At 46.8% G+C, this 25,499-nt stretch overlaps 1 protein-coding gene across 1 annotated transcript; it reads left to right on the forward strand.

Annotated features, from left to right (window-relative positions):
• Window positions 1-219: 219 nt before the first annotated feature.
• Window positions 220-25,310, forward strand: LOC129380190 (arylsulfatase B-like). Its single transcript, XM_072286129.1, has 9 exons — window positions 220-332; window positions 4,095-4,254; window positions 4,844-4,956; window positions 8,343-8,453; window positions 11,891-12,016; window positions 12,686-12,812; window positions 20,142-20,435; window positions 24,085-24,521; window positions 25,170-25,310. Exons 1-9 carry the CDS (start codon window positions 243-245, stop codon window positions 25,308-25,310), a joined length of 1,599 nt encoding a protein of 532 aa, XP_072142230.1. The 5' UTR covers window positions 220-242.
• The last annotated feature ends 189 nt before the right edge of the window (window positions 25,311-25,499 follow it).

The following is a 25,499-nucleotide window of genomic DNA, read 5'->3' on the forward strand; positions in this document are numbered from 1 at the left end:
CCGCCTTTAGGCTGAATATGCGGGCTGGCCTTGCCAATGCGGATCGCCTCTTTAGGACATGCGGATCTTATATCGGTCGCTAATTCTCAGATCGCAAAAAATGAATGAGCGAAACAATTTAGTTTAAAATTGTTAAAGATCCTGCGCACAGATGTCCTTGTACTAACCTCTCCCTCCTTGCCCCCCCCCCCCTCTTCTTTTTTCTTTGCAGTACCACAGTGGCTGGCGTAGCATTGGCTGGAATGCTTTGCATTGTACTCTTGCTTTTGCTGCTGCCAGCAGGGCGTGTCAAACGGCAGCCTCACATTGTGTTCATTATGGCAGACGACTTGGTAAGTTAATTGTTGTAGATAATGTTGTGTGTTACTTGTGATTTGGGTAACTAGAGTCCAACATGTTAAGAAGTGGCACTCAGAGAATTGGTGACCTTTTTTTTACCTCTAAATCTACACAAGAGATTCTGTGCGTGCACCTTTTAGGAACTAGCGGCAAGCCCACGCTAAATATCATTGCAGAGTTGAAATGCGCTTTTGAAATATTGTTTGTTATTTCCCAGAAAGGGACGTGGACATATGCAGCAAAAGCTTTTCGTTGGCGATCGAGGTTCTCTTAAGAAAAAAGAGATGTACCACCTGCAAAACCAAACAAAATACATTTGTGGGAAAGTGTAATTTAAAGCCACTTTTTGATAACTAGATACTGAAAGACTATGCCCCAGATTAAGACACCCTATTAGCATAGCCATCGGGGGAACACTTCCCGTCCTTGGGATGTGCTTCGCACGAATAAGTACCGCCGGCCGCTGCACGGCGGCAGTAGTACTCGCTGTGCTCCAGCACCACCCTCATCAAGTGATCCTCCGCATGGACATTCCACCTGCCCACTCCGCCCTTATTGATTGTGGAACTTGCCGGCTTCACTTTTACCTACCACGCTACTATGACGCTCCAACCACACGTCGACCATGTTTGTGTTCCGTGTATGACATTCATCTAGCATGTGAACCCACGGCTCTTCCTGCTATTCCCAATGAAGATTACCCCCGAACTGCGATTATTGACGTTACACTGGCCAGCAATGTCACCGTTACCCATACAATTACTACTCGTGCCTGCCTTCGTATCTTGAACTTAAGCGGATTTGTGAAACTTATCCCAGACGGCATTACTCTGGCCATCATCCATTCTATCGATGAGCATGCTGTTTCTGTATTAGCGGCCGGCGATGTGTCGTTCCCCGCTGCATTCCCGACTTCACGTAGTACAGCCGATCGAAACATCACGAAGATGATCGCGCTTGGCCTCCTTCCAGCACATGCGACAGCATCAGGCACATGTTCATGCCTTATCTCGACTTCTTTGACTTGGATACCGGATCCATACTGGAGACGCCAGCCTCATCAGACAACGTCTTTATCGCGTGTCCCATGGTGAACGGCGTAGGGGTTGAAGGGACGGACTTCGGGATGAAAAACACTTGGGAGCTTTATTTTACATTATATACGGAGAGGTGAGAGTCAAGTAACAGTCGTACAGTCATTACGGGCCGGCAGCAACTCGGACGCTGCGGCCCGCGGCAAGAAGTTCGAGAGAGGTGAATCCGGGAATGCTCTGGTCTCTCTGGAATGCTTCTTTTAAACCCTTCGAGGACTGGTAGTCGCGTCATGTTCGGCCAATGGGAGAGTCCGCTCAGATGACGCTATTTTCGGCCAATGGTTTGCGCCCGTGTAGCGGTGTCACACCCGGCGGCTCTCTGCGGTCTTGCCTTGCAGACTTGCAATGCGCTCTTCAAAGGCGGAGAAGGGGGACGCTTGGGCTCCATTGTCCGAGGGCCCACCTACTCCCGGTGGTACGACCCCGCTGTGGTGGCAAATGCCTTCTTCAAAGGCGAAGAAGGGGGACGCTTGGGCCTTCCCGGTACATCACAGCCGTCCGGCTGTCACGGCGCATTACCGCCGTCTGGCCATCCCGGCGCAATACCGCCGTCTTTGTTTGGAACCCACTTTACTTCCAACAGTGCCGGGCTATCCCCTCGCTTTCTGGAAGAGTCAAGCAGTGAATAGCTACCGGCGGCGTACGAACTTGTTTGCACGTGAACTTGTGGCCTTCAACTTGTTTGCTCGAGCACTCCTCTGGAATGTGCTTTCCGCGTTTCTGCGCTTCTCAATCAGTTGTGCTGCGATTCGATGTGGTCTGGGGGAACTCGAAGTAGGCGCAGGAAACAGCTCCATATCTAACAACGGCAAGTGATGCAGCGTGAGGTCGAAAAAATGCCGATGAAAGGCATCACTCAACCTTCCTGCAGTATCTGACCATCACAGGTCGTACTAGTAAAGAGGGAAGGCAGCTGGAGCTTCTGCGTAGACTCCCGTGACGTTAAAAAAATTATAAGAAAGGACATCTAACCTCTGCCGCGATTTGACGGCACCCTCGAGTGTCACCAAGGGTCTACCTATATCTCTTCCATTGACCTACGGTCAGGACACTGACAGATTTCTGTAGATGACTTGGACCACAAAAAGACAAAATTCGTTAAACCCGATAGACTTTTTCAATTTAAAGTGATGCCCTTCGGCTTGTGTAGTGCCCAAGAAGCATTTCATAGAATGATGGACTCTCTCCTGCGCGGCTACAAATCGTCCACCTGTGTTTGTTAGCTAGATATGATATCATCGTTTTTTCACCGACACCTGAGAGCTACCTCACAGGCCTGTCGGCAGTTATCGATGTTTACAGACGAGCAGTCCTTCGAGTGAACTCTCCAAATCCCAGTGTATTAGCCCTCATAAAATCACTGTGCTTGGCCATTTTGTCAGTTTTCACGGCGTACAGCCAGGACGCCGGAGAGAGTGTCGTCCTGGCTGTGACGATAATCAGGAAAAGGAGCCACGACAACTTCTCGCCGCCGATATCAATCAGCCTTATAACCTCTAACAGCGTAGGCGTATTTCTCAGCGTTAGTCCGAATTGTCGATTCTACTGTCTTGGCGAAGTTCCTGTTTTTAGTTTGTTCAAACGGCCATTTCATCGGAAACTTGTTATATCGGTATAGCTAGTCATATTTAACCAATTAATGCTGTAATTATTGCCTGTTTTTAGAACTTTACAGAGATATATGTCCTGTAGATGCAAAATAACTTGCTGCGGCGGCTAATGTTGACCAGATATCGCGCAGGTTATATTGCTCACCTGCTTGAATAAATGTGCCTTACTACACTTTAAAATGCTTCGAAATCACAGTACCTATAAAAAGGCAGTCAAATTGAGTGCTGCTTTCATAGCGACAGTGTTATAGGTACTTTCCATATATGAGTATCATTCTTGCCATAGTGGCTTCCTGTTAACGATCACTATTATTTCGAAATGGCACTGCTAATATGAAACAGTTGACTTCGAACTTGGAATCTCCACTTATAAAACTGATGCATCACAACGAGATTGGTGCGGTGGGAGTACTAATGGAGCAATCCACTGTGGGACTAAGAGGAATGCTAAGAAGAACACGGCTCTTCTGGGCAGTGGCGTAGCTAGGTCGTCTAGCACTCGGGGCCCGTAGGTATTCTGTCAGCCCCCCCCCCCGCCCCCCCCCCCCCGGGTGTAGTCAAGGAAGGCAAGGATATAGACAATTTCCGGGTGTCTTCAGACGTATATGACACCCCCCGCCCCCCACTGGCCCCTTGCACCCGGGGCCCACGGCCCCCCCCCCTCCGTTGCTACGCCACTGCTGCTGGGATTGCTAAGAGGAACAAGCCCCTGACGAGCTCACAGCTATGGACGAAGCAGCCATAAGGCACAAATAAAGTGGCGTGAGCGAACGTACACTAACGGGGCTAGCTACTTGTGTTTCTATTAAGATCTCTTGCTGGATACAGAAAATCTTCATTTCAGCGTCTCTTTTTTTCTGAGTTGGAAATAATTGGCTAAGAGGTCATTCCTGTAGATTTTTTCCCCATAGATTCATAAATTACGAGATATGCATAATCAAGGCTGCCGTATACATAGCCAGGAATACTTTGCGAATGCTTGTTTGGCGTGCTTGTGGGTATGAGCAGCAGTCATGTTCTCACTCACCGTTAACATTCGTGATGATCGCAGGGATGGGACGACGTCAGCTTTCACGGGTCCTCTCAGATTCCCACGCCAAACCTGGATGCCTTGGCTGCGGACGGCATCATACTCAACAGCTTCTACGCGCAGCCGTCCTGCACACCTTCGAGGTCGGCCCTCCTGACCGGACTGTATGCCATACGAACAGGTGAGATTTCTGTTAAAAAAACAAAAACAAGTAAGATGAATGGCATATGCATGCGCACGCGTCTGTGTTCAAGCATTGGCGCGTATGTATATATGCGCGAGAGATAGGAAAAGAGATGCAGTGATTTCACAAAGCCATTATCCTGAAACAATTATTCGTGACACCGGGTTCTCGCCTCTCGGGATAGCGAAGGCGGAAGTACCGTTTTATGCGAATAATGTTTCCCACGATGCGACGGTGTTGCCATCCCTTTACATGTGGAGAGCGCTAACATGATTTTGGGGTTACAAAACTCATAGACAATTAGTAAGAATGTTAAGCCACCTGGGACTTTAGGACTAACTGAAGGAAAGGAAAGCCTAATAATCCGTGATTACTAAACAGGGGACGTGAAAAACGTATATATTTCGAGTTTTCTGAACACAACAAGAATGTTACAGTTCTTTTTGTTGCTCTTTCTATTTCTCCCCCTGTGTTCTTGCTGACCAACCGGAATGAAAGGGTGCGAACTAGCGATCTGGTAAAAGTGTGAAAACCAGCATGTAAAATCTATTCACTTACACACTGGCCCCCTACCCGTGCCATGCAGGGTTGCAAGGGCTCCCGGTGGACGTAGCCGACCCATGGGGCTTGCCTTTGAACGTGCGCCTTCTGCCCGAGTATCTCAGGGAGATCGGATACGAAACTCACCTCGTTGGAAAGGTCAGTTTTAGACAGACGATAGAGAAGATTGTTTCCAGCGACAAGAATACTGAATTGTTAACCTTTGGAACGGTTCTTTTTTGGGCTAAAAGCCATCAATAGGGGACTCTTTTCCTAGTGCTTGTTTTGCAGAAAAGGACTAGGTAGTTTGGTATTTTTAGTTACCTACAGAACTCCTTAGCTTCACAGTTTTTCAGAAGCGCTCGGTGTACTTAACTCCAAGTCAGTCGCTCTCTTTCTAAAAAAATATTCCTGGTAGTTCTTTAGCTTTCAGTATGTACATTGAAGACTTCTATCTACTGTCGACCGAATGCCGAGTTATCGAGCTGTGTTAAACAGTGTATCAACGAGCAAATTCAGCAGTCAGTTTTCACGGACTAATGGGGTGTTTCAGCGGGTGTTTTCCTGAAAATTTCATCCCTGTATTTAAGGTAAATGGTAGTAGGGTGGAAAGACGGTGTGTTTCTACACAATTCTGGAATTTGCATTGTTTTTAAGGCTGTCCTTCTAACGAACGATGTTTACTTATGTAAGGTTGATAATAATTTAAACCGCTGTTGGATTGACCGTTTACTAAATATTTTTTCGCAACGCGCATGATTACTTAGCTTCCTTGTTGTAGTCATCAATTTGAAGGTTTGATTGCCTCGGTAAATAAAGAATTCAAAGTAGTATGCGGGGGCTTAAAGTTGAGTAAATAATTACCACGCATAACAGAATATAATCTCTAGAGATTATGCTGGCCTTTCGGAATAACCGGGTATGTTACCAATACTGTCTGAAGTTATCAAAACCATTGTTAAACGACTAGTCGAAAGGCGTTAAAGTTCTAAAAATTGAAATACCCACTCTTTCCCTTAATCCTTTCTCGCCAAGTCTCGTGTGCACGAAATGAGCGTCAACTTTCACGCGCGAGGTACGCGCTTATTAGCAGCAGCTAGTTTATCCTCGCGGTGCAGTAACCAATGTTTCAGGATGCTTGAAGTGTTTCATTGTATTTTATAGTTTGCATATAATTACAGAAAGTAATGAGAATAAGAACACAGTTGTGGGTACTCCCTACATCCATTCCTTGTCGCACAGACGTAAGAAAATATGTAGTAGATACGAGGTTGGGCGTTGTACATACGGAAGTCGCAAGGTTAGGGAAGCTATGCGCCACCGTGCAGAAAAAAAAGTGAGTGGATGGCAAAAGAAGGCCCGCGAAGTGCAATGTAAAACACACCAACAATCTCACATCATGCTTTATGGTCATAGTAAAGAAATTTCGTTTAGGCTGTGATCGCTCTTATGAAGGGTAGGCAGGCTGTTGCATCAATCAGAGATTACTTGAACATAATATGTCGTTAAGCCGAGGCAAACCCTCTAATTAACCTTTGCGTGACCTGTCACGATTGTAATGTGCTCGAAACATTGAGGACAGTATAGTTTTATTGAGACATAAGAACGAAGAAGGGCGTCTTATGGTTGAGGCTAACCCTCCGCGGTGGCTTAGCGGCTAAGCACGAGGTCAGGGGATCAAGTCCCGGCCGTGGCGGCTGCATTTCGGCTGTCTCGAAATGCGACGACACCCGTGTCTAGTGCATTAGGGGCACGTTAAAGATCCCCTCGTGGTAAAAATTAATCCAGAGCACCCGTTACGGCATACCTCACGATAAGATTGTGGGTTTGGCACGTAAAACCCCAGAATTGACATACTAATACTAACCGAAGTGCATGCGTTAGCCAGGCTTTGATTACCTTACATAAAAATGAAATATCATGCCTAAAGATTTATCTTTCCCGTTGGCCAAGCGTGCCCCACATTGACGGTTAGTGCTGCCTCTCCTGAGGTTGCGCCGATAAGTTTGACGGGAGGCGATACCCCTTCCTGAGCATGTGCAGATACAGTCTGTGTCTACCTTCTTTTTCCGCCACAGTGGAACCCCTTCAATTGATATTCGGCATTGTGTTGTCTGTTTCCCCCTTCTTGTGTCCGTATATCCACGCCTAACATTTTACTGTGAAAGCTCCATATGACTAACCTTCCGTAGATTTTTCGGCGTCCGCCAACAGAAACGGATTTAGCCATTTCCAACAAACCCATATGGACGCAGTGCGGTGGCCTAGATGTCAAAATGCGGAACAAATTAGCACGCTCGCCCTGAAAAATAGCGTGACGTCAAGGTTATCGCAGCATATAAGCAGGAGAGGTATCGGCGCTAAAAAACGCTGTGTTGTCGATGGGGCGCACACATATAGTTCGTACACCGGAAGAACAACATGCGTACGAGGAGCGCTGGAGGGAACAGCAAGCAGAATGTAAACGGCGCCGGCGCGAAACGACCACCGACTAAGAACGTTCGTGCGATGCTGAACGAAAACGACAATCGCGAGCCCGGGCACCTCCGCACGAACAACGACGCCAGACTTGCAACGCAAAAATGACAACGATTCCACTCTGTGAATATGTAATGGTGATGTTTTACATCGAAACTGTTTATGCGGACCCTGTGCCGTCGTTGTCGGACTTCGCTAAAAAGGGGCCACGTGACCTAGCGGCAGATGAAAAGAGCATCTCAACAAGGGGAAAGGGATTTAGAATGTGAGAATGCAATATGACACGCGAATCTTATATGGTTGTCAAACGGTACATTTTCGGCGATCGAGTCAGATCGACATCGAATTTATCGACAATCGATTCCACTTTGCCGCGAAAGAAACATATGTTATGCTGGCCGTTTGCGGCCAACGAACAGTGACCAGCGATCGAAACGCGACAGTAAGAGGGCGTGGCTGCCGGCAAGAGGTGCCGGTCACCACGTCATCGTCAAACCAATCCAACCAATCATCAAAACAATTGCAGCGCCAGCATATACAGTGACGGGCCTTGCGCCCAGTATACGGAGTTTTGGATTAGTGGCTATGCAAATTCCATCCTAGCTATAACTATTGGAAGACCACGAGTAGTGCGTACTCCTGAGGAGGAAGCTGCCTACTGTGAGCGTTAGCGAGAGTTGGCTCGTGAACGGGTTCGTACTCGTACGGCCGACCGCGAGCTTCGCGCCAGAGATGCCGAGTTTAAATGGCTGCGCTCGAAAAGCATGCTTACTACGCGAAGTACGCAAAAGCGAAAATGAAGTGAAACAATGGTGAAACAAAAGACTTACAGTATGGACTGCTTGCGAAGTTTTACTTGCATGGTGTAACACTCGGCGTAACTAACACAGCTTCGCTTTTGGACCATCTTCGTGGACTGGAAGGGGCAGTGATTTTTTTCTAACATGAATACCTATAGCAACTAGCTGAACTTAATGTCTTTCTGTGTATCACTTCATTTATCATCACATCCACCTAGAGTAGCACACTAGACGTGGCCGCCTCTCTCCCTCACATTCTCAATGCAGTGGGGAATCGGCTACTACAAGACAAGCCTCACTCCGACATGCCGTGGCTTTGACAGTTTCTACGGATACTACAACGGAGAAGAGGACTACTACACGCACAGCATAACCTACGTACGTGGACTTGTGCAAGGGGCGCGTGTTCCATGAATGGGCACGTTCACTTCTATTTAAAGTAATACGAACACGTTATTTGACGTAGCAGATGCACTGATATGCATTCTAATGATTTCAAACTGTAAAGCAAAGGAATTCGCATCAAACGATACTGACCGCCCGTTCGAAAACGTTACACAGAATATTGCGGACTATTTGCTCGAAAATTTTATTCTGGTGTCAAACATATCAATTCGGAAAAAAAGGAAACTCTGCACTAGGAGAGGGTTGAAGAAACAAGTGCAAGACAGGAGCTTTCGCACATCATGCGCCTTCAGCTGATGCTCGCAAGCTATACTGCAGGCGTGCGCTGGGATAAAGCCAACCCACGAAAGTGCACTTTGTGGCCTGAATTGTTGAAGCGAGCAACTGTTCAAGACTATGAATGAACGACTTACGAAACATTTCCTATCCAACTGTCAAATATTTTTTGTTTTATTTAATTATTTAATCACACTGTAGACCACGTTTGGCTTAAGCAAGAGTGGAATACAATTTTCAGAAACAGCCAACGATTCTATACACAGTGAAATATGAATTCCGTAAAAAGCAGTGAAACTGAATGCAAAATAAAGATTTTTATTTGCTTAAGTTTGCTTACCTGAGACACAACAAAATAAGAGAGAACGTATATTTTATAATATACAGCAGACAGCACCCTGCAAAATTGAAGAACATGATTCTTAATTACTTAAAAAATAAGCAGGAGAGGGAAGTGCACGTCATCTTTATTGAATATGTAACGGGGCATTGAGTTTCAGTGGCATATCACTTCTGGGAAGAAGTGCCTAAAGAAATCAGTATGTGCAAATATGGGAGTTATGTTGTAAGGATGGTAGTGTTTTTTAGGTCTCGTTGACAATACTTCAAGTAAGATTTAGAATTATATTTCAAATTATCATTCCGCAAGTTATATACAATTTTTATTCTGCAAGGTTCCTGCGAGATTCTAAAGACAGTATGTTATTTGATTTCATCAGTGGACTTGGATAATCATAAGGCCATAGCAGTTATATATAAAGCTAACTGCAAATCTAAATATTTTCGAGTTCTTCGGTATGGGAATTAACAAAATGGTCCCACACAACACAAGCTTATCCTAGCCGAGGCCGTATCATTATGCTATACGCAAGCAGTTTGACAGAACAAAGACAATTATTGAACTCGTGGTGAATTAATACTATATTGGGAGGTGCCGAAGCACATATGCGATTATTATGAGATGAACAACTTAGACAGCTTGTGAAAGTAACACCGAGGTACTTAAGATTCTCGGTGCGGATGAGGGAAATACTCTTAATTGAATGGAGATGCTCAAGTGGCTGGCTTTTGTTAGTAATCCGCATGAAGACAATTTTTGTCTGATTTAGCTTCATTTTCTAGTAAGTGAACCACTTCGACACATCACTAACATTTTCATTTAAAGCATTTTGGTCATTTCTACTGCTAACCGGTTTGCACAGTAGAAATTCATTTGCAAACACGCGAATACTGACGCTCTCAAGCACACATTTAGTCGAATCATCAATATAAATTAAAAATAACAGCGGTTCAATCAGACTCCCTTGCGGGATACCACATTTTATAGGTACGTGATAGGAGTTTTGGCCATCAGCATCAACAAGCGGTGTCAGTGTTTCCAGATAGCAGCAGATCTATTTGACTAAAGTGCCTAGCAGTCCAATACTGTCGAACTTATTAATTAGAGAACAACGACAAAAACTTTTTTAATCAAGAAAAATAATGCAAATTCGACCACCTTTGTTGATGATGCACGCGACGTAATGAACAGCACAAAAAATTGGAGTATGCCTAAACTTCACCTTCAAGAGTGGAACGTGATAGCACTCAAAGATCCCCGACTGCTGCTCACGCTTCCCGGCAACTGCAGCTTGTGTAACCGTAAGACTTACCGGGAAACGCTGGTGGCGAACGCTATGCACAAAGGCGAGTTTTCTAATAGAAATGCGGCCTTTTGCGGGGGCCACGCCAAAAATTTTTTTTTTTTAGGTTTCTGTTATTCTTTCGCACTTTAATACTTAAGTTTGAGAAGACTAAACATGAAAGGCATACGATGTCGGTGTTTTGTTTCGTGACATTTGTTTCTGGTTGTCATTCTCAAAATTCCGCGGAATAACTTTGCCAAGAATATTATACATGGTATGAGCATATTTAGTGATAGAATGGTGTGGCAATATAACCCGCAAATACCGCATGTCATAGCAAGGAGTGGCATATACATTTGCCTAAATATATAGGGAAATTTTCCTGCATGGACAACTCCGACAACGGCGACACCGACATCGGGTTTTCTGCGACACGGGACCGTTAACATTATCTCGTTAGTAAAATGAGTGGTTGAAATGGGATTTCAGAAAGCCAGGTTGAAATGCTGCACTCCAGAAGGTACTCTTGGATTGAATGTGATATTAAATGTTCTAAAGGTTTCCATGACGTGCAGGTGAGGGAAATTAGTCTTTAGTTTGTTAAAAGGGTACGATCGTCTTTTTTAAAAACCGATATGACTCGGGGTGACCGCCACTCTGAAGGAACGATGCCTCTTGAGAGCGAGGAATCAATGGTGGTAAGAAGAAACCGGGTACGTGATTCAGCACAGGAAGGCGGTAAAGGAAGGCGTCAGGTATGTTATCTGGTCCACACGAAGCCTTGTTGGCGTAAGGCTTAGCAGTATATGAAAAACACCTTCGTTAGCTACAAGTTCAGGATTCACGTCATCCACGCTTTTCGTGGGCGTGTAGTATTGTGCCTCCGGAGTTGGGAAGACACATTGGGAAGACACGTTGGGAAGTACACATTCAATGCGGCAGCTATTTCATGTCTGTCCCTAAACAGTGCCTAATCCACTTAGATGCTGTCAATCATCTTACGTGCACTTGATTCAGGATGGCTCCAGAACTTTCCGGAAGCGGTTTTATAAGCTGTGAAAAGTATATTAGACAAGTGATGTTCTCTACAGATTCGAATGTCATGTGCAAGTGTTTGCTTCAGGTAATTGAACATTGAAAAATGATTCCTTGTTTAATTACTGTAACGTTGAAATTTGTGTCCCTTGTGAACTGTCTGGAGTGACCGATGGATTTTGCCTTATTTTATTTGGAGTGGAGACAAATATATTTAAATTCGTCCCACAAGTAGCTAACTTCGTGGAACCAGTCTGCACACTTACAAGTAGTTTCATTCCGTCGTAATGTCACATGATAGAAAAGTCACATAATAAATGCATGAAAGGAAATATGTTTTATCTCCTTCAATGCACTGTGTATGTTTGGAGAGGCTTAATATATTATTGCCAAACATTATTGGCAACGCTCCAATGTAAAAGTGTAATATTTTGTAATGTGTGCGAGATGCAGCGGTCTCTGCATTTATTCCAGGAAAACCACACGGGCGTCGACTTCTGGCTCAACATGGAACCATTGTTCTCCGAAAGTGGCGCTTATTCAACGACATTGTTCACGGAAAGAGCGCAGTACCTCATCCAGAACAGGAATAGGTCAAAGGTGGGTAGACGTCATCTCATGGCAGTGTCGCAAAACGCAAGGAATATTAAGAACAGAAAAAAAAATATATGGTGCACAGCTGGGATCTTTCAACGGCGAATTTATATAATAGGCCAGAATACGAGAACGTGATAAAAGAATCATTCTTTATTAGCACGTATTTTTGTTTCTACCTGCTTTAACGTAATCATACCAAAAGCTACCCTGTACAACGTTCACCCTTAGAGACAACAATGCCGCTAATCGGTCTTTCTTACAAATAAATAAACTGGCTTTATCCCAGCCCGAGGGAAGATAACTTAAAGTATATTTTGCCTCTACATTTACTCTTTTGACTTACCTGCGCAATGACATTGACGGGTGTACGTCGATTAATTTAGTTGCTGTTTTATATTTCACTTTAATAAGTTGCATTTATGCATTAACTTATAAGAATAAAGTTTCACTTTATGCTTCATCTGTTCAAAGCTTGGTTTTCTTGTACCTCTCTTCACTCGCTTTTTATTTGTGTTGTATGTTACTAGTTAGCCTGAGGAAAATACATTGCAGCATTTTAACCGCTAATATACACTAATTAATAGACATACGCCACTAACGCATGCCTATACTTGCAGCCACTGAGTCGTTGAATGTACGTTAAAAAACGTCACGCTGATTTTGCTTCCGCAGCCGTTCTTTCTCTTTCTGAGTCACCAGTCACCGCACGGCGCTGGAGAGCCTGAAACATTTCAGGCACCGCAGGAGAACGTGGAGAAATTTCCATACATTGGAGAAAAGAACAGAACAATCTACGCAGGTGAGGCGCCCAACAGGTAAAATTTCTCTTGTTCACAACCTAAACCCTATCATCGCATATGTTGAGTTTGTTCAGGTGCCCCTTCAAGCGTCATCAATAATACAAGGTTTATGGTCAAACTCCTCGGTTTGCCTGATGCTTGTTTCCTAAAGCGCACGTCAGTTTTACATGTGCCAGGGAGTTCGTCATCGCTGAACGACAGAGGGGGCCAGACGGAGCAGACGTGCCTGACATCGGCTTCACTGAGAACCGTTTTACGCCTGTTCCAAATGACCGTAGGACAACAACCAAGATATCGGTTCTTGGTTATACTCGACGAGATCTACACCCGGACATCACTTTCAAATCGGTAGGCGAATTTTTTACCTCAATATTGAAGTTTGAAGATTCGAAGTGGGCGCAGCTGCGTCGGGTAACAAACGCAGCAAGAACGCTCACGGAAACGCACGGCGTTCGCTACGCCTAGGCGTGGTCTGTGAGACCGCTGCCACCCCAACGATACAGAAAATGCCTCAGAATGCTTCTCAAGAGCCTATGACCGCTACTGGCACAACACCGGCACCAATGTGCTCCACCTCAGGGCACTCACCGAAGGATTATAACCAACAATCTTCATCCACTCAGATGGAACACGAGTTCGACAAGGACCTCATCGAAACCGGCCGGACAAAGGCCGACCGCACTGGCGGTAGTTGGCGCATAGTAGAATCACAAAGAGCTAAGAAACGACGCAAGAAGAACGAAAAAGGCAACGAAGCCCAAGCTCCGAAGCAACGCGGCTCACCTAGTCAGGCAAACTTCGCGACAGGGAAACGCGGCGACCATCCGTATGGTGTGGCCGACAACCAAGGAAATCGCTTCCGCCATCCAAAGCGCAAACGTCTGCCAGCACTACCAAAGGATGATGTCAAAATCATCATGCGTCCAACAAAGAGATTAAGAATCACACATACTAATACCGACCTTGGTGAGTGCCATTCGTAAGGCAAGCCGACAAATCCAAGACTATCTCAGTCAAAGTCAAGATGGACCCGTGAAGCGAGAGAGAATCAAAGGCGTGAATTTCATCGTCCTCACTCGCCCCGGATCGAACATTCCGTGAGCAGCACGGAAGTGGCCAACGTACTCCGCCACATCACGCAACTCGAATTGAATGGACGCGTGCACCAATTCAACACATACGTAGCTGACCCCGACAACTGCTATGCTATGTGGTTCACAGCATTCCAGTGGACGCAGCCATGGAACATTTAGTAGCCAACCTGCGAGTAGGAACACACGAAGTTCAAATCGAATGAGCTCAGATGCTAGGCAAGTCATCCACCGCACTCATCACGTTCACCGGTGGCTCCCTTTTCAAATGTGCTTATTACATGGGAGGAGATATGCGACTCCATCCATAAAAGCCCACTGTTCAAATATGCACGGAATGTTTCCAAGCGGGACACCGACCGGATGTGTGCCCGCACCCCATCAACATCTGCAAAAAATGTGGCCTGAAGGATCCCCCCGGCCTTGGACACCAATGTGTGATCAAATGCGCCGTGTGCGGGGCGGCAGGCCACGAGACTGGCCCACAGAAACTGCCCACAGAAACTAAAGAACATTCGTTCCAAGAACACCAACCGTCATTCTCGCTCACGAGAGTGAGTGGGCCAGAAGAAACTGCGATGGTTCAGCTCAGAGGATGAGGAAGACAGCCATCACCACAAATCCACATCTTCTAATGGGAAAAGAAGTAGGAGCCCATCCAGGGAGCTGTCCAGGGCCGCACAAGCGCCACTGCCCCCGCAGCACCTGCAGTCACAAAAGCACAAGGTGAGCTGGGCGACCGTTGTATCTCCCAATGCTCCGCAACACACACCAAACACACAGCGAGATCCCGGTTACGAAATAGGAAAACGCGCAACTACGCACGAAATTTCGAGACGAGGAACGCAAACGACAGCGATCCGAAGAGAAAATTAAGGAGCTAGAGGAACGCCTCACACGAAAATACAACAGCTCGAATCAGATCGTAGCCAATCGGCCTCAGAACCGACACAAATCATCTCAAATACCAACACTTTCACACCTAGCGAACCAAAACCACCAACACCAACAGCGCAAATACCAAATACCGAAGCGCCACCCGCAATGGCCCAAATCCAACTATTATTGGCAGAAACGTCTAAATCCATAAAGCACGAGATCATAACCCCCGTCAATCAGAAACTCCTCGATTTCCAATCACAAATTGTGGTAGAAATCGAGAAGCACGAACAACAAATGACGGAGCAGCTAAAAACTGCAGCCAAAACCTCAACTACTGAGAAACGCGCCATAGCAGTCGGCGCCGGATCGGCCAAAACAAAGACGGCCCACCGCATAATTGATGCGGACGGCTCGGACACCGAGATGCCAAAGCATAAATAACGAGTGGGAACCATGGCTACCATAGTTAAAGAGAAAACGAAACCACATAACCCGGAACAATTAGAGATTTGGCAATGGAACTGCCGATCCTTCGCTAGAAAGGCGGCAGCCCTCCAGCAATTTATTAAAATTTGTCAGTTGGCTCCGGACATAATATGCCTTCAGGAGGTCGGGCCCAAACTGGTCCGACTGCAGGGCTATTATGTTCTGAGCGACCCCCAAAATCCTAAAGTTTCCACGCTGGTGAGCAAGACAATCACGGAACGAATTCGCTGAGCATGTGCTGGTGGGCTAGTTGGTTAAGCATGATTTCAAAGACGGCGCCGAATAAAACAACACACGATTTTGAATAGACGGTCAACATCCCAGATTTTGATAGAACCAGTGTTTTGAACAGAGCTGATGATCAACTGACAAGGGAGATATTGGAAGCGCTTGAAATCAAAAAGCGTGGTGTTGATTCTATCAGTGAAGCCTCAGTTTCTCTTTCGACAAAGGAACTGGCGTATCTTGAGAGCGACACTTAGAAGTTATTCTGTATCTTGGCTTCCTTGTGCGATGCAGATGACTGCCCTGTTTATTCTTGTTGTTTTGATCCTTGACAGCAGCTATATATTACTATGTCAACAAATAAAACACTCAGTTGTTAGTGCGCCTACGTGCTTGTCTCGTGTCTCCCTTCTTCGTGTGTTGTTTTATTCGGCGCCGTCTTTGTAATCACGGAACGAATGATATTCCTCCCCAAACGTACCGGGGAAACCAATTCCGTAACGATCAGCATGCTACCGCGGAAAAGAGACAAAGCACACAGCATCATAACAAACATTTACAGCCCTCCCAAAAGTAAATATCTGGACCTACCCCAAATCTTATCGGATATTAAGATCATAGCGGGAACCAAAGGCCGGATGGTGATATTGGGCGATTTCAACATGTCACATACAATGTGGGTCTACGCGTCCACATCCCCTAAAGGAGCCCTACTTGAGCAATCGGTTGAGAACCTCGGCATGCAGACAGCAAACCACATAGGCACGCCCACACGCCCAGGTAACAGCGTGTGCACGGACACAACACCCGATCACGCGTACATGCTAAACATCAAAGGTGCACAGTGGGCATCGCTAAATGAAAACTTGGGGAGTGATCATGATCTGATTCGCATCTCACTCTCCACCACCAAATTACGTAGAACAATTGGCACAAAGAAATTAACCGACTGGTCAAAATACAAGGAGCTCCAACGGAACTTCAACACAGCAAAGACTCCCGACAACATACAAGAATGGACAAAACTCATCCGGTCAACACACAGACACTACCAAAACCATAAAGCGCACTTAGGAGGCCCCCGTGGTAGATTCCCACCTTGTAAACTTGTGAGACAAAAGACAGATTAGTTAAGCGTAGGAAAATACAACGCCTCAATAAACAGCTATGTGCCCGCATAACGCTTCTGGCGGAGCCGGCGCAACAACACGCAGATGAATTAGCAAAAAACGAGTTGGCTACGTTCTGCGGGTCCCTCTCGGGGACCTTGGGAACCGCTGACCCGTGGCGCATCCTTCGTGGGATGCTTGACCCGGATAGCACACGCACGGAAAACAACAAACGACTCCAAATCATATCGGACCGTTTCCAAGGCACAGACGCGCAACAACTAGAGAAACTGAAAGAACTGTGGGATGTCGTGTCTGCCGAAGGACGAATCCCAGCATAAAAACGTAACGCTTCTTTATTCGACTAACGATGGCAGCGGACGGGCATACCAACGCTACGTTCGTCCCAGTAGCGGAAGGTAGAAGGCGGCCTTTCTCAGCCAGGCAGCCTGTTTTTATAACCACCGTCGGTGACGCATACCTCGGGTGACGTGGCGGTGGCGCTATGTTTTATCGACCATGCAGTCCCGCGTGCAGCTGTGTTATGCTGGGCCAGATAAGAAGACGGAGGGTGCGCAGAAATATGCGCGGAGTGTGTCGCCACAGAACAATACATAGGACCACCATTAAACACAGACGCCCCCAACGAGACGCGACCGTACCTTGGAAAGGCCAATTCCAAATTAGATGAAACTTTCGCATATGCAGAAGTCTTTGAGGCAGCTCAAGCAGCCGCCAAAAACTCGGCTCCTGGCGGTGATGCCATCACGAACGTGATGCTTCGGAACCTGGACGCTAGAGTCCCGACTAAAATCACAGAACTGTTCAATGGAGAGAGCTGGCTCAAAGGCCGATTGCCCCCAGAATGGAAAAACGCTAAAATTATCATGATCGCCAAACCTAAAAAAACCTCCTCAATAGGCGCTCTGCAGCCCATTTTTCTAGCGTCTTGCGTGGGTAAACTGTACGAACGAGTAGTACAAGTAAGACTGCAGCGGTACTTTGAAGAAATAAGATGGTTTCCAAACACCATGATATGGTTCCGTACGGGGCTATCCTGTCAAGACGCATTCTCAGTGACCAGAGAAGAAGTTATAGCTAACATCGCCCACGGAGAGGAAAGACTACTGCTCGCACTAGACCTCAAGGGAGCATTTGATAACATTTCGCACAAAACAATATTGGAGGAACTCGAATTGACGGGATGCGGAGAACGAACGTACAACTACGTGCATGCTTTTCTCACCAACCGCATCGCCACAATAGGAATCGGTCAAATCGCTTCCCAAAATTTCAAGATGCCCAGTTGAGGAACACTCGCAATTTATGCTTCGCTTTGAAATTCTATACCACGGGCCTCCACGAGTCATCATCAGTGACAGCGGGTGTCAGTTCGTCGACGACGTTGTCTATACGATCATGCGTCTGTCTGCCTGCTAGTTCCGCCATGCCATTCCGTATCACCCGCAGACCAGCAGACTCGTAGAACCTAGGAACTTGCGAACATGTTATCCATATATGTCGATTCCAAGCACAAAAACTGGGATGACGTACTACGTTATATCACTTACGCTTACAACACCACGAAGCACGTGACCACAGGGTACCCTCCATTTTATCTGCTCCCCTCCAAACTCTTCGCAGCGGTCTCGACACGATTCTTCCGTTTACGCTAGACGTGGAAATCATTGTACCGAGCAGAAGAAGCGCATCACATCGCACGCCTCCGAACTTTAGCGTTCAAAGATCCGTTACGACCCCTGCCATCAGGGGTCGTGTCTTATACTACAGGTGAACATGGTGACGTGTCTTATACTACAGGTGAACTCGTCTGGTTGTGGACACCGGTCCGCAAACGTGGTCTGTCTCGAAAGTTCTTGGCCCGCTACTCCGGTCCATTCGCGATTGTCGACCGCCTCAGTGACATTACGCATGTAACCTTCCGCGTCATAAGCAATGGTCACCGCTCTAGAAAGCACAGCTTACACATGTCGCGCTCCTTGAGCAATTCTACAGTCGATTATCTGAATGACTCGCCCAGCGGGCATCGTCTGCGAACGGGGAAGTAAAACGTGCGAGTGGAGTTTGGATTACGAGGAGAACAAACCTGGGCTGCCTCGCGCGCGGCGCTGTGAACTGCTTTCGCTGAGTGATACCTTTGCATTCTTCATGTAAATAAACGTCATCCATCGTTATAATACACAAAGAAAAGAGCAAATCTCTCGGCGAGGCCCAATACGTGCGCGAGGATATCAAGGAAACTAACAAACAGAGATTGGTAGACATCTGCAAAAGCCACACTAACGAGCGTTTGTCAATGAAGAAAAAGCGCATTGGTAATATCTGCATTGTCTTCTGATGTGAGTAATCGTAAATCTTGTACCGTAATGACAGGAACAATGCTTGGTATTTACGGTGGCAAACAAATGAGGTGGCGCAAGGCATCGCTGCAATAATTACATATTGTACACGCTAAGCGTGTTACTGGCCTTTGGAATGTTTTCACCGGAGCAACCCAAGTGACAGACATTGCTCCAGACACTGTCCAAAAAAGCAGGCACAAGTCAAATATGCCTTCCGAATATGTCTACCTGAGTGCTCCACATTCATATGTAAGTATGAGTATGAAGCGCACTGGTACGCCTGAAGTTTTCTTTGCGAAAACGATAAATTTGGTAACTTATGTTTCCTCTTGTCCTTGTTAAACCACTGCGCTATTCGTTATTCGCACCACTGACCTTCTTGTAGCACCAGTAGAGAGAGGGTGTTCAATGCATAATCCCAAGATTTACAGTATGGTCCAAATTGAAGCCATTTTAACCCTAATTTGTCCACTGACGTGCAGGAGCAGCAGGAACACACACTGGCTGTCGGCGATCGGCATCATTCGGGCTCCGAGCTAAATCATAGCCATTTCGAGGGAAGCGGTCACTCGCAGAAGTGGCTTGTTTGCGAATTGGATTTCGGTGATGAAAACCACCGCTGACTCGGTGGCAATCCCGGCCGTTTTTACCTGATACTTGCAACCCGAACAAGTAGCGCGGGTGGAAACCTTGAGAGCGTCGCCGCTTCGCACTGCCTTGAAAACTCGGAACCAGACTGGATGCTGTTCCGCGCAGAAATAAATACGGAGCGCCCAAGAGCACTCAATTTAAGCGTGGTGAACTTCGGCGATCTTCGGCGTCATTCCTGAGAATTGACCCTGCAATGAACGTTAATGTGCTACTGAACAACAACAACAACAACTGCGCAAAGGCTGCATCTTTCGCATGCTATTAGCATTAATGTTGTCATTGCGAGAAAAGCGTTTTATGGGCTTGTGGCTGTTTCCGTGTCGCTTGTAAAATCTTCAGTTGTTTGTATGTGTGTATGCAGCGTCTCGGCTTTCAAGCTATGTACTAAATTCACAAGATGGACGTGATTTTCATATTGGCGCTTAAGATGTTTTCCGCGAGGTCCAATTTTCAAGCTGCTTGACAGAATGTAGGAGATTCTTTGGAATTAGCTCTAGCATTGCTATTTGATATATGTGCAGGCATGGTAGACGCGCTGGACCAGTCTGTAGGTGAAGTGTTCAAGGCTCTCAGCGATGCCCGCATGCTCGACAACACCATCCTCATCTTCTGCAGCGACAATGGCGGACAACCTTGGGGTATGCACACGACCCGCAGCTTCAACTGGCCCCTCCGCGGATCCAAGGGCACGGTGTGGGAAGGAGGAACCAGAGTCCCCGCTTTCGTCTGGAGTCCCCTCCTGGCGAACACTCGCAGGGTGTCCGACCAACTCATGCACATCACGGACTGGCTACCCACGCTATACTCAATCGCCGGTTGGTCCACTAGCACTCTCAGTTTACGTTCTTAATACGATCAAGAAGAGAGAGCAGGAGAGCTTAAGAATATCTATTTGTGTCGGAAAAAAAGTATTAAGTATAAAATTGTATGGAGGTAGATGAGCGCAGCGTGATAGCGAACAGTTGATCTAAGAACGGTGACGTCATGACTGCGCTCACTAAAGTAGCCTGTTTTCATTGCATGACAGCAAGCTACAACATTTACACAAGTACAAACAAGGAAAACAAAACAACTTATGGGCTTTTACGTGCCAAAACCACTTTCTGATTATGAGGCACGCCGTAGTGGGGGACTCCGGAAATTTCGACCACCGGGGGTTCTTTAACGTGCACCTAAATCTAAGTACACGGGTGTTTTCGCATTTCGCCCCCATCGAAATGCGGCCTCCGTGGCCGGGATTCGATCCCGCGACCTCGTGCTCAGCAGCCTAACACCATAGCCACTGAGCAACCACGGTGGGTAGACAAGGAAAACAAGTACAACATCTCATATCACAAAAAGGCGGGGGGATGGGAATCGTAATTCGCCCGAATGGAGCACGAAGCTACCAAGGAAACCAGTATCGGCTTCTAAGAAAGAAAGCTTTGCAGGTGAGTGAAAGCTTTTCGTGGTTCGTGGTTCATACCTGGACCGACGCCTCTCCGGGTCGGTCGCTCTACCATCTGAGGTAACCAGGAGGCAGTTGGTCCCGGGTTCGAATCCTGGAACAGGACCATTTTCGCTCAACTGCGAAACTTTCTTTCTGAGAAAGCAGTATGGTTTCCTGTCTTTCTAGATTACGATGGATGCAATTTTCTCTTTCATAACACTCCTTGCACCTTACGTGATATTCCTCACTCCAAGACCTCGGTGGTACTAACCGTCTTTTTGATTTTTGTGAGCTGCACTCTGCCGGAGCTACTGAAAACATTTTAATGAGCATTCTTCGCCACATTCTTGGCACTTTGTAACAGGCAGGTAGCTATAGGTTGGTCTCTGTTTCGCCTCGCTTTAATAAAAAGAATATAACGTTTAGACGACGTTGGAATCGAACCATTGCCGTGGATATCAGCAGCCCGCTGCTCTAGCCATTAGGCCCCGATCTTTTTTTCCCTTTATTGCCTATTTCTGACTTTCCACAAGTCATACAGGGGCTTCTCTCGTTCCAACCACAGCTAGCTCTTTGAAGAATCTGGCGCATGCACCCTGTGACACTTTCTCATATTCGTTCGTTGTGATAGCTCGCGCTCTGAGGTGTCGTGTTATACTGCAATATCTCCAGGACCGGCTCACTTTCCTAAGTACTTTCCTCCCAGAGCGCCTAAAAAATTTAATTATGGGGTTTTACGTGCCAAAACTGCCTTCTGATTATGAGGCATACCGTAGTGGATGACTCCGGAAATCTGGACCACCTGGGGTTCTTTAACGTGCACCTAAATCTAAGTACACGGGTGTTTTCGCATTTCGCCTCCATCGAAATGTGGCCGCCGTGGCCGGGATTCGATCCTGCGACCTCGCGCTCAGCAGCCCAACACAACAGCCACTGAGCAACCACGGCGTGTTTCCACAGCGCTTCGTAGTAAATATGCGACGTTGAACCGGCTTGATGATCACCCAAGTGAACGGTGTTTTACATTTATTTGCCGGAGTACAAATGCCAATGTCGTTTTCACGTAACACACATTAAACCATTGGTAGGTACGAACGAATGCCTAACACGTAATCGCTGATGACGTCGCAATCCATGTTTCTCTCGCTTAGGCTTTTGAACCATCTATGTAAAGCCAAGTGCCATGTCTAAAGCTCGCGTCGAACGGCCGGCTTGGAAATCTTGTCGCTGCCGCCGTACCGTCGTGTTCAAGGTGGTCGACGACGTGGTGATCTCGTCATAGACACGCACGGCCGCGACCTACATGTACAACTACTCAATTTACACAAAGACGTTGGTCCACCTGGCATCGCTTTGCGGAACTTCAAACAATGCAGATAGCCATGTGCACCAGTAAAATCTTTCGCATAACCTCGATTCCCACAGGGCGTGAGACATGCACAATGTTTGAACGGTATGGGAGCTTTTACCTGGTGATTTGTGTACGTGCGCCCACGTTGAGTACGCGCTGGTTGGGCGGTCATGGATCGCGAATATATAAAGATTTCTTCTCCAGGGCAACGCATTCTTGGAAGTTCTGTATCACTCACAGACCTTTGGGTGAGAAGTTCTGTGCATGGCCTTGTACTTTAACGTATTGGCATATAGGCCACCGTTTTCTTTCTGCCGGCGTTGCTGCCGTGGAATTTATCATCGATGATTTCTGCACGCGCAAGCCCAATATATTCGTTTTACTTATTCTCTGGGCAATTCGCATGTTAGCGAACACCGCTTCCCGTTTAAGACACTGATTTTCAACCGTACGTGGCGCACGCTGGCATTGCAGCAACATGGAACTATCGGTCGAGCTCCAAAGGGGCATGCGAAACGGTTTGCAACAGTACGCGTCCGCGTGCATTGCGAATCGCTGGAACCCTTCCAAGGCCAACGAGATTGTGGAAAGCGTGTGGACCCATTTAAATTTCGCGATTTTTCCACCAAGATGATGTGCATGCGCCGTGAATAAGCGGGATTCTTTAACACAGCGTCGACAAGCTCCACGAGGTACTCCTGCGCCAGTAAAGTGGTTGTTTGTTTGACGCAAGCAGCTGGTGGCGAAGAGGGGGACAAAGAAGGACAGCTAGTAGAAACATGCAGGAGGCAATGCCACACAATGTGCTGGGAGTGGGGGTAATCCCCACAAGAAGTGAAGACGGGCGAGAGCTTATCTGCAAAAGCACTGAGAAGGTGGATGCGGGTTGGAGAGAGTAAGCTTAGGAGTTCGATTGAGCGTGCCGTAATCGAAGGCAATGCGCACGCGCAAGTGTCGTGTGGGGACGAGGAAAGATGCGCCTGACAAGATATGGTTCTAGGCTGTAAGGTGTGTAGTGTGTGCAGTTGAACTGCAATGTCGGGAGCCTGGCGTAAAGCTTCACAGAAGAGCTGGTTAGCCCTTTGGATGACGAAGTGGCCTGGACTGACGGCATGACACGACGACAAAGGCGTAACGGAAAGGAGGTATAATAATACAAACACCACATGCGGTTTCATGGTTCGTAAGTAGCTGTCGCAATAAAAAAGTGAACATAATTAATGACGTTGTCAACTTAGCCCGCAGAAATGTATAGGTGTTTGTCGCCATAACACAACGGCTGAAATCGCGCAGGCAGTTGGTTATGTATGGAGCGTTGACTGTATTGCAGAACATAGACTCCACTCTCAGCAAAGCTCTGGGATCATCTGCCGGCAGATACGTTCCCATCTTTAAGGCGCTGTCAATTCAGCAAGCTGCCATTACTCGCGCTGTTTCTTCTAATCAAGCACTGGACTCCGCGCCATTCCATTCCCATGAGCAGCAAACTAAGATGTACTTATATCCTCAGTTGTGCCCTGCCCCAGCTTTCAATAGGGCAGTTCTTCGCGAACCTCCATTGTGTGTTGCGACTACTTCTTTTATTTTCATTATATTGAGAAAAAAACTAGCTTAACCTAAGCTTACCCTTCCAATACTTATGTTGCCTGCTAATCTCACTTTCATTCGACGCATGCTCTTTCAGGAGGTGACGTGGACACGCTAGGGGAACTGGATGGGTTTAATATGTGGCGGTACCTGTCTCAAGGAATTGGCTCGCCTCGTGTCGAGATGCTCTACAACATCGACAAGCGGTTTTTTAACAACTCAGCTCTGCGAAGCGGCCGTTTCAAGTTGGTGCTCGATGGTACCGGATTAATGAGTGAGCGCTACACTCGACCAGGTGGCGTCCGTCCGTACGACGACCTCGATAAGTTGCTCACCCAGTCGATAGCAGCCAAAGTCCTCAGAGGCTTCCACAAAAGGGAGCATCTGAGGTTTCCCAAGGACTGGAGAGAAAGAGCGGCGTTGAAATGTGGCAATCCGGACGGCGGACAATTTTACCCGAACGGCACGGTTCACCTGTTCGACATAATAGAAGATCCTTGCGAATTGAACAATGTGGCCAGCTTATATACGGAGGTCAGTACCAACAGAAAGTCTGCTCGGAATCGTAACAGAAATTTTAATTAGATAATAGCGCATCATTCAAACATAAGGGGATATTGAACTCAGAATTAAAATGACTTGATTAATGTCAAGAAACAAATAAACAAACAATCAATGAACGAACGAACAAGGAAACAGGCAACCAATCAAAAAGCAAACATGTGGTCTCATGTACACAAGTGCATAATTATCCTGAAGAAATGCCGTCGGCGAGAGGGAAATGCAATGAAGAAGTACGCACAGCTGTTCTACAAGTGGTTTATGTTTGGACCACTCGTGTTGTTATACAACACAATTTCAGTCGGCATATGTACAGCACGCGCCATAGCACTCGAGTAGCTAATCTAGCAGGTCATGTGCCGTCAAATCTGCAGATTTGTGAGTGTCACATGCGACGGCTCGCTCCTTTGGCACTTTTCGACGTAACTGTTCAAGTAACGCACGTTCAGGATGGCCAAGGTGCGTCGTAATGGGCAGTCAGTTATAATAAGGCGTTTACAGCAATTCGTGCTTTATTTTTTATTGATGAAATAGCTCACACCAGGGCAACCTGTGTTCATTTCTCTATAAAACTCGGCCTGTAACTCATATGTGCGCTAATTTTGTTTACTATTTTAACAGGTTGTGACGTTCCTGAGGACTCGCATCGGCGTCATTGAAGCTAAAGGAATGCCATTGCAGCACGAGCCCAAAGATCCCGCTGGCTTTCCCGAAAATAACAATGGAACCTGGGCGCCGTGGGTGAACACATCGTGCGGATAGAATTATAAAATATGTGTGGATAAGAGGTTTATTGGCGGTGAGTTAATGCGGTCAAGGACGCTATATACGAGTACGAACAGCGAAGCAGCGAGAGTCACTGTCCAGAAAGATAGCAGCGGCCAGCAGCGCGAGCTGAGCGCGCCAAGCGTTGGCGATTCTACTGGACGGAGTTGCGTCTTCTTCACAATA

The sequence above is a fragment of the Dermacentor andersoni genome, chromosome 2 (genome assembly GCF_023375885.2).
Source record: "Dermacentor andersoni chromosome 2, qqDerAnde1_hic_scaffold, whole genome shotgun sequence".
Lineage (NCBI taxonomy): Eukaryota > Metazoa > Arthropoda > Arachnida > Ixodida > Ixodidae > Dermacentor > Dermacentor andersoni.

What these genes read in the sequence shown, in the direction of transcription:
- LOC129380190 (XM_072286129.1), top strand. Translation starts at nt 243, where the DNA reads ATGCTTTGCATTGTACTCTTGCTTTTGCTGCTGCCAGCAGGGCGTGTC. An exon ending in CACGCTATACTCAATCGCCG is followed by an intron (nt 20,436 to 24,084) that starts GTTGGTCCACTA and finishes ATGCTCTTTCAG; the next exon opens with GAGGTGACGTGGACACGCTA. An exon ending in TGGCCAGCTTATATACGGAG is followed by an intron (nt 24,522 to 25,169) that starts GTCAGTACCAAC and finishes CTATTTTAACAG; the next exon opens with GTTGTGACGTTCCTGAGGAC.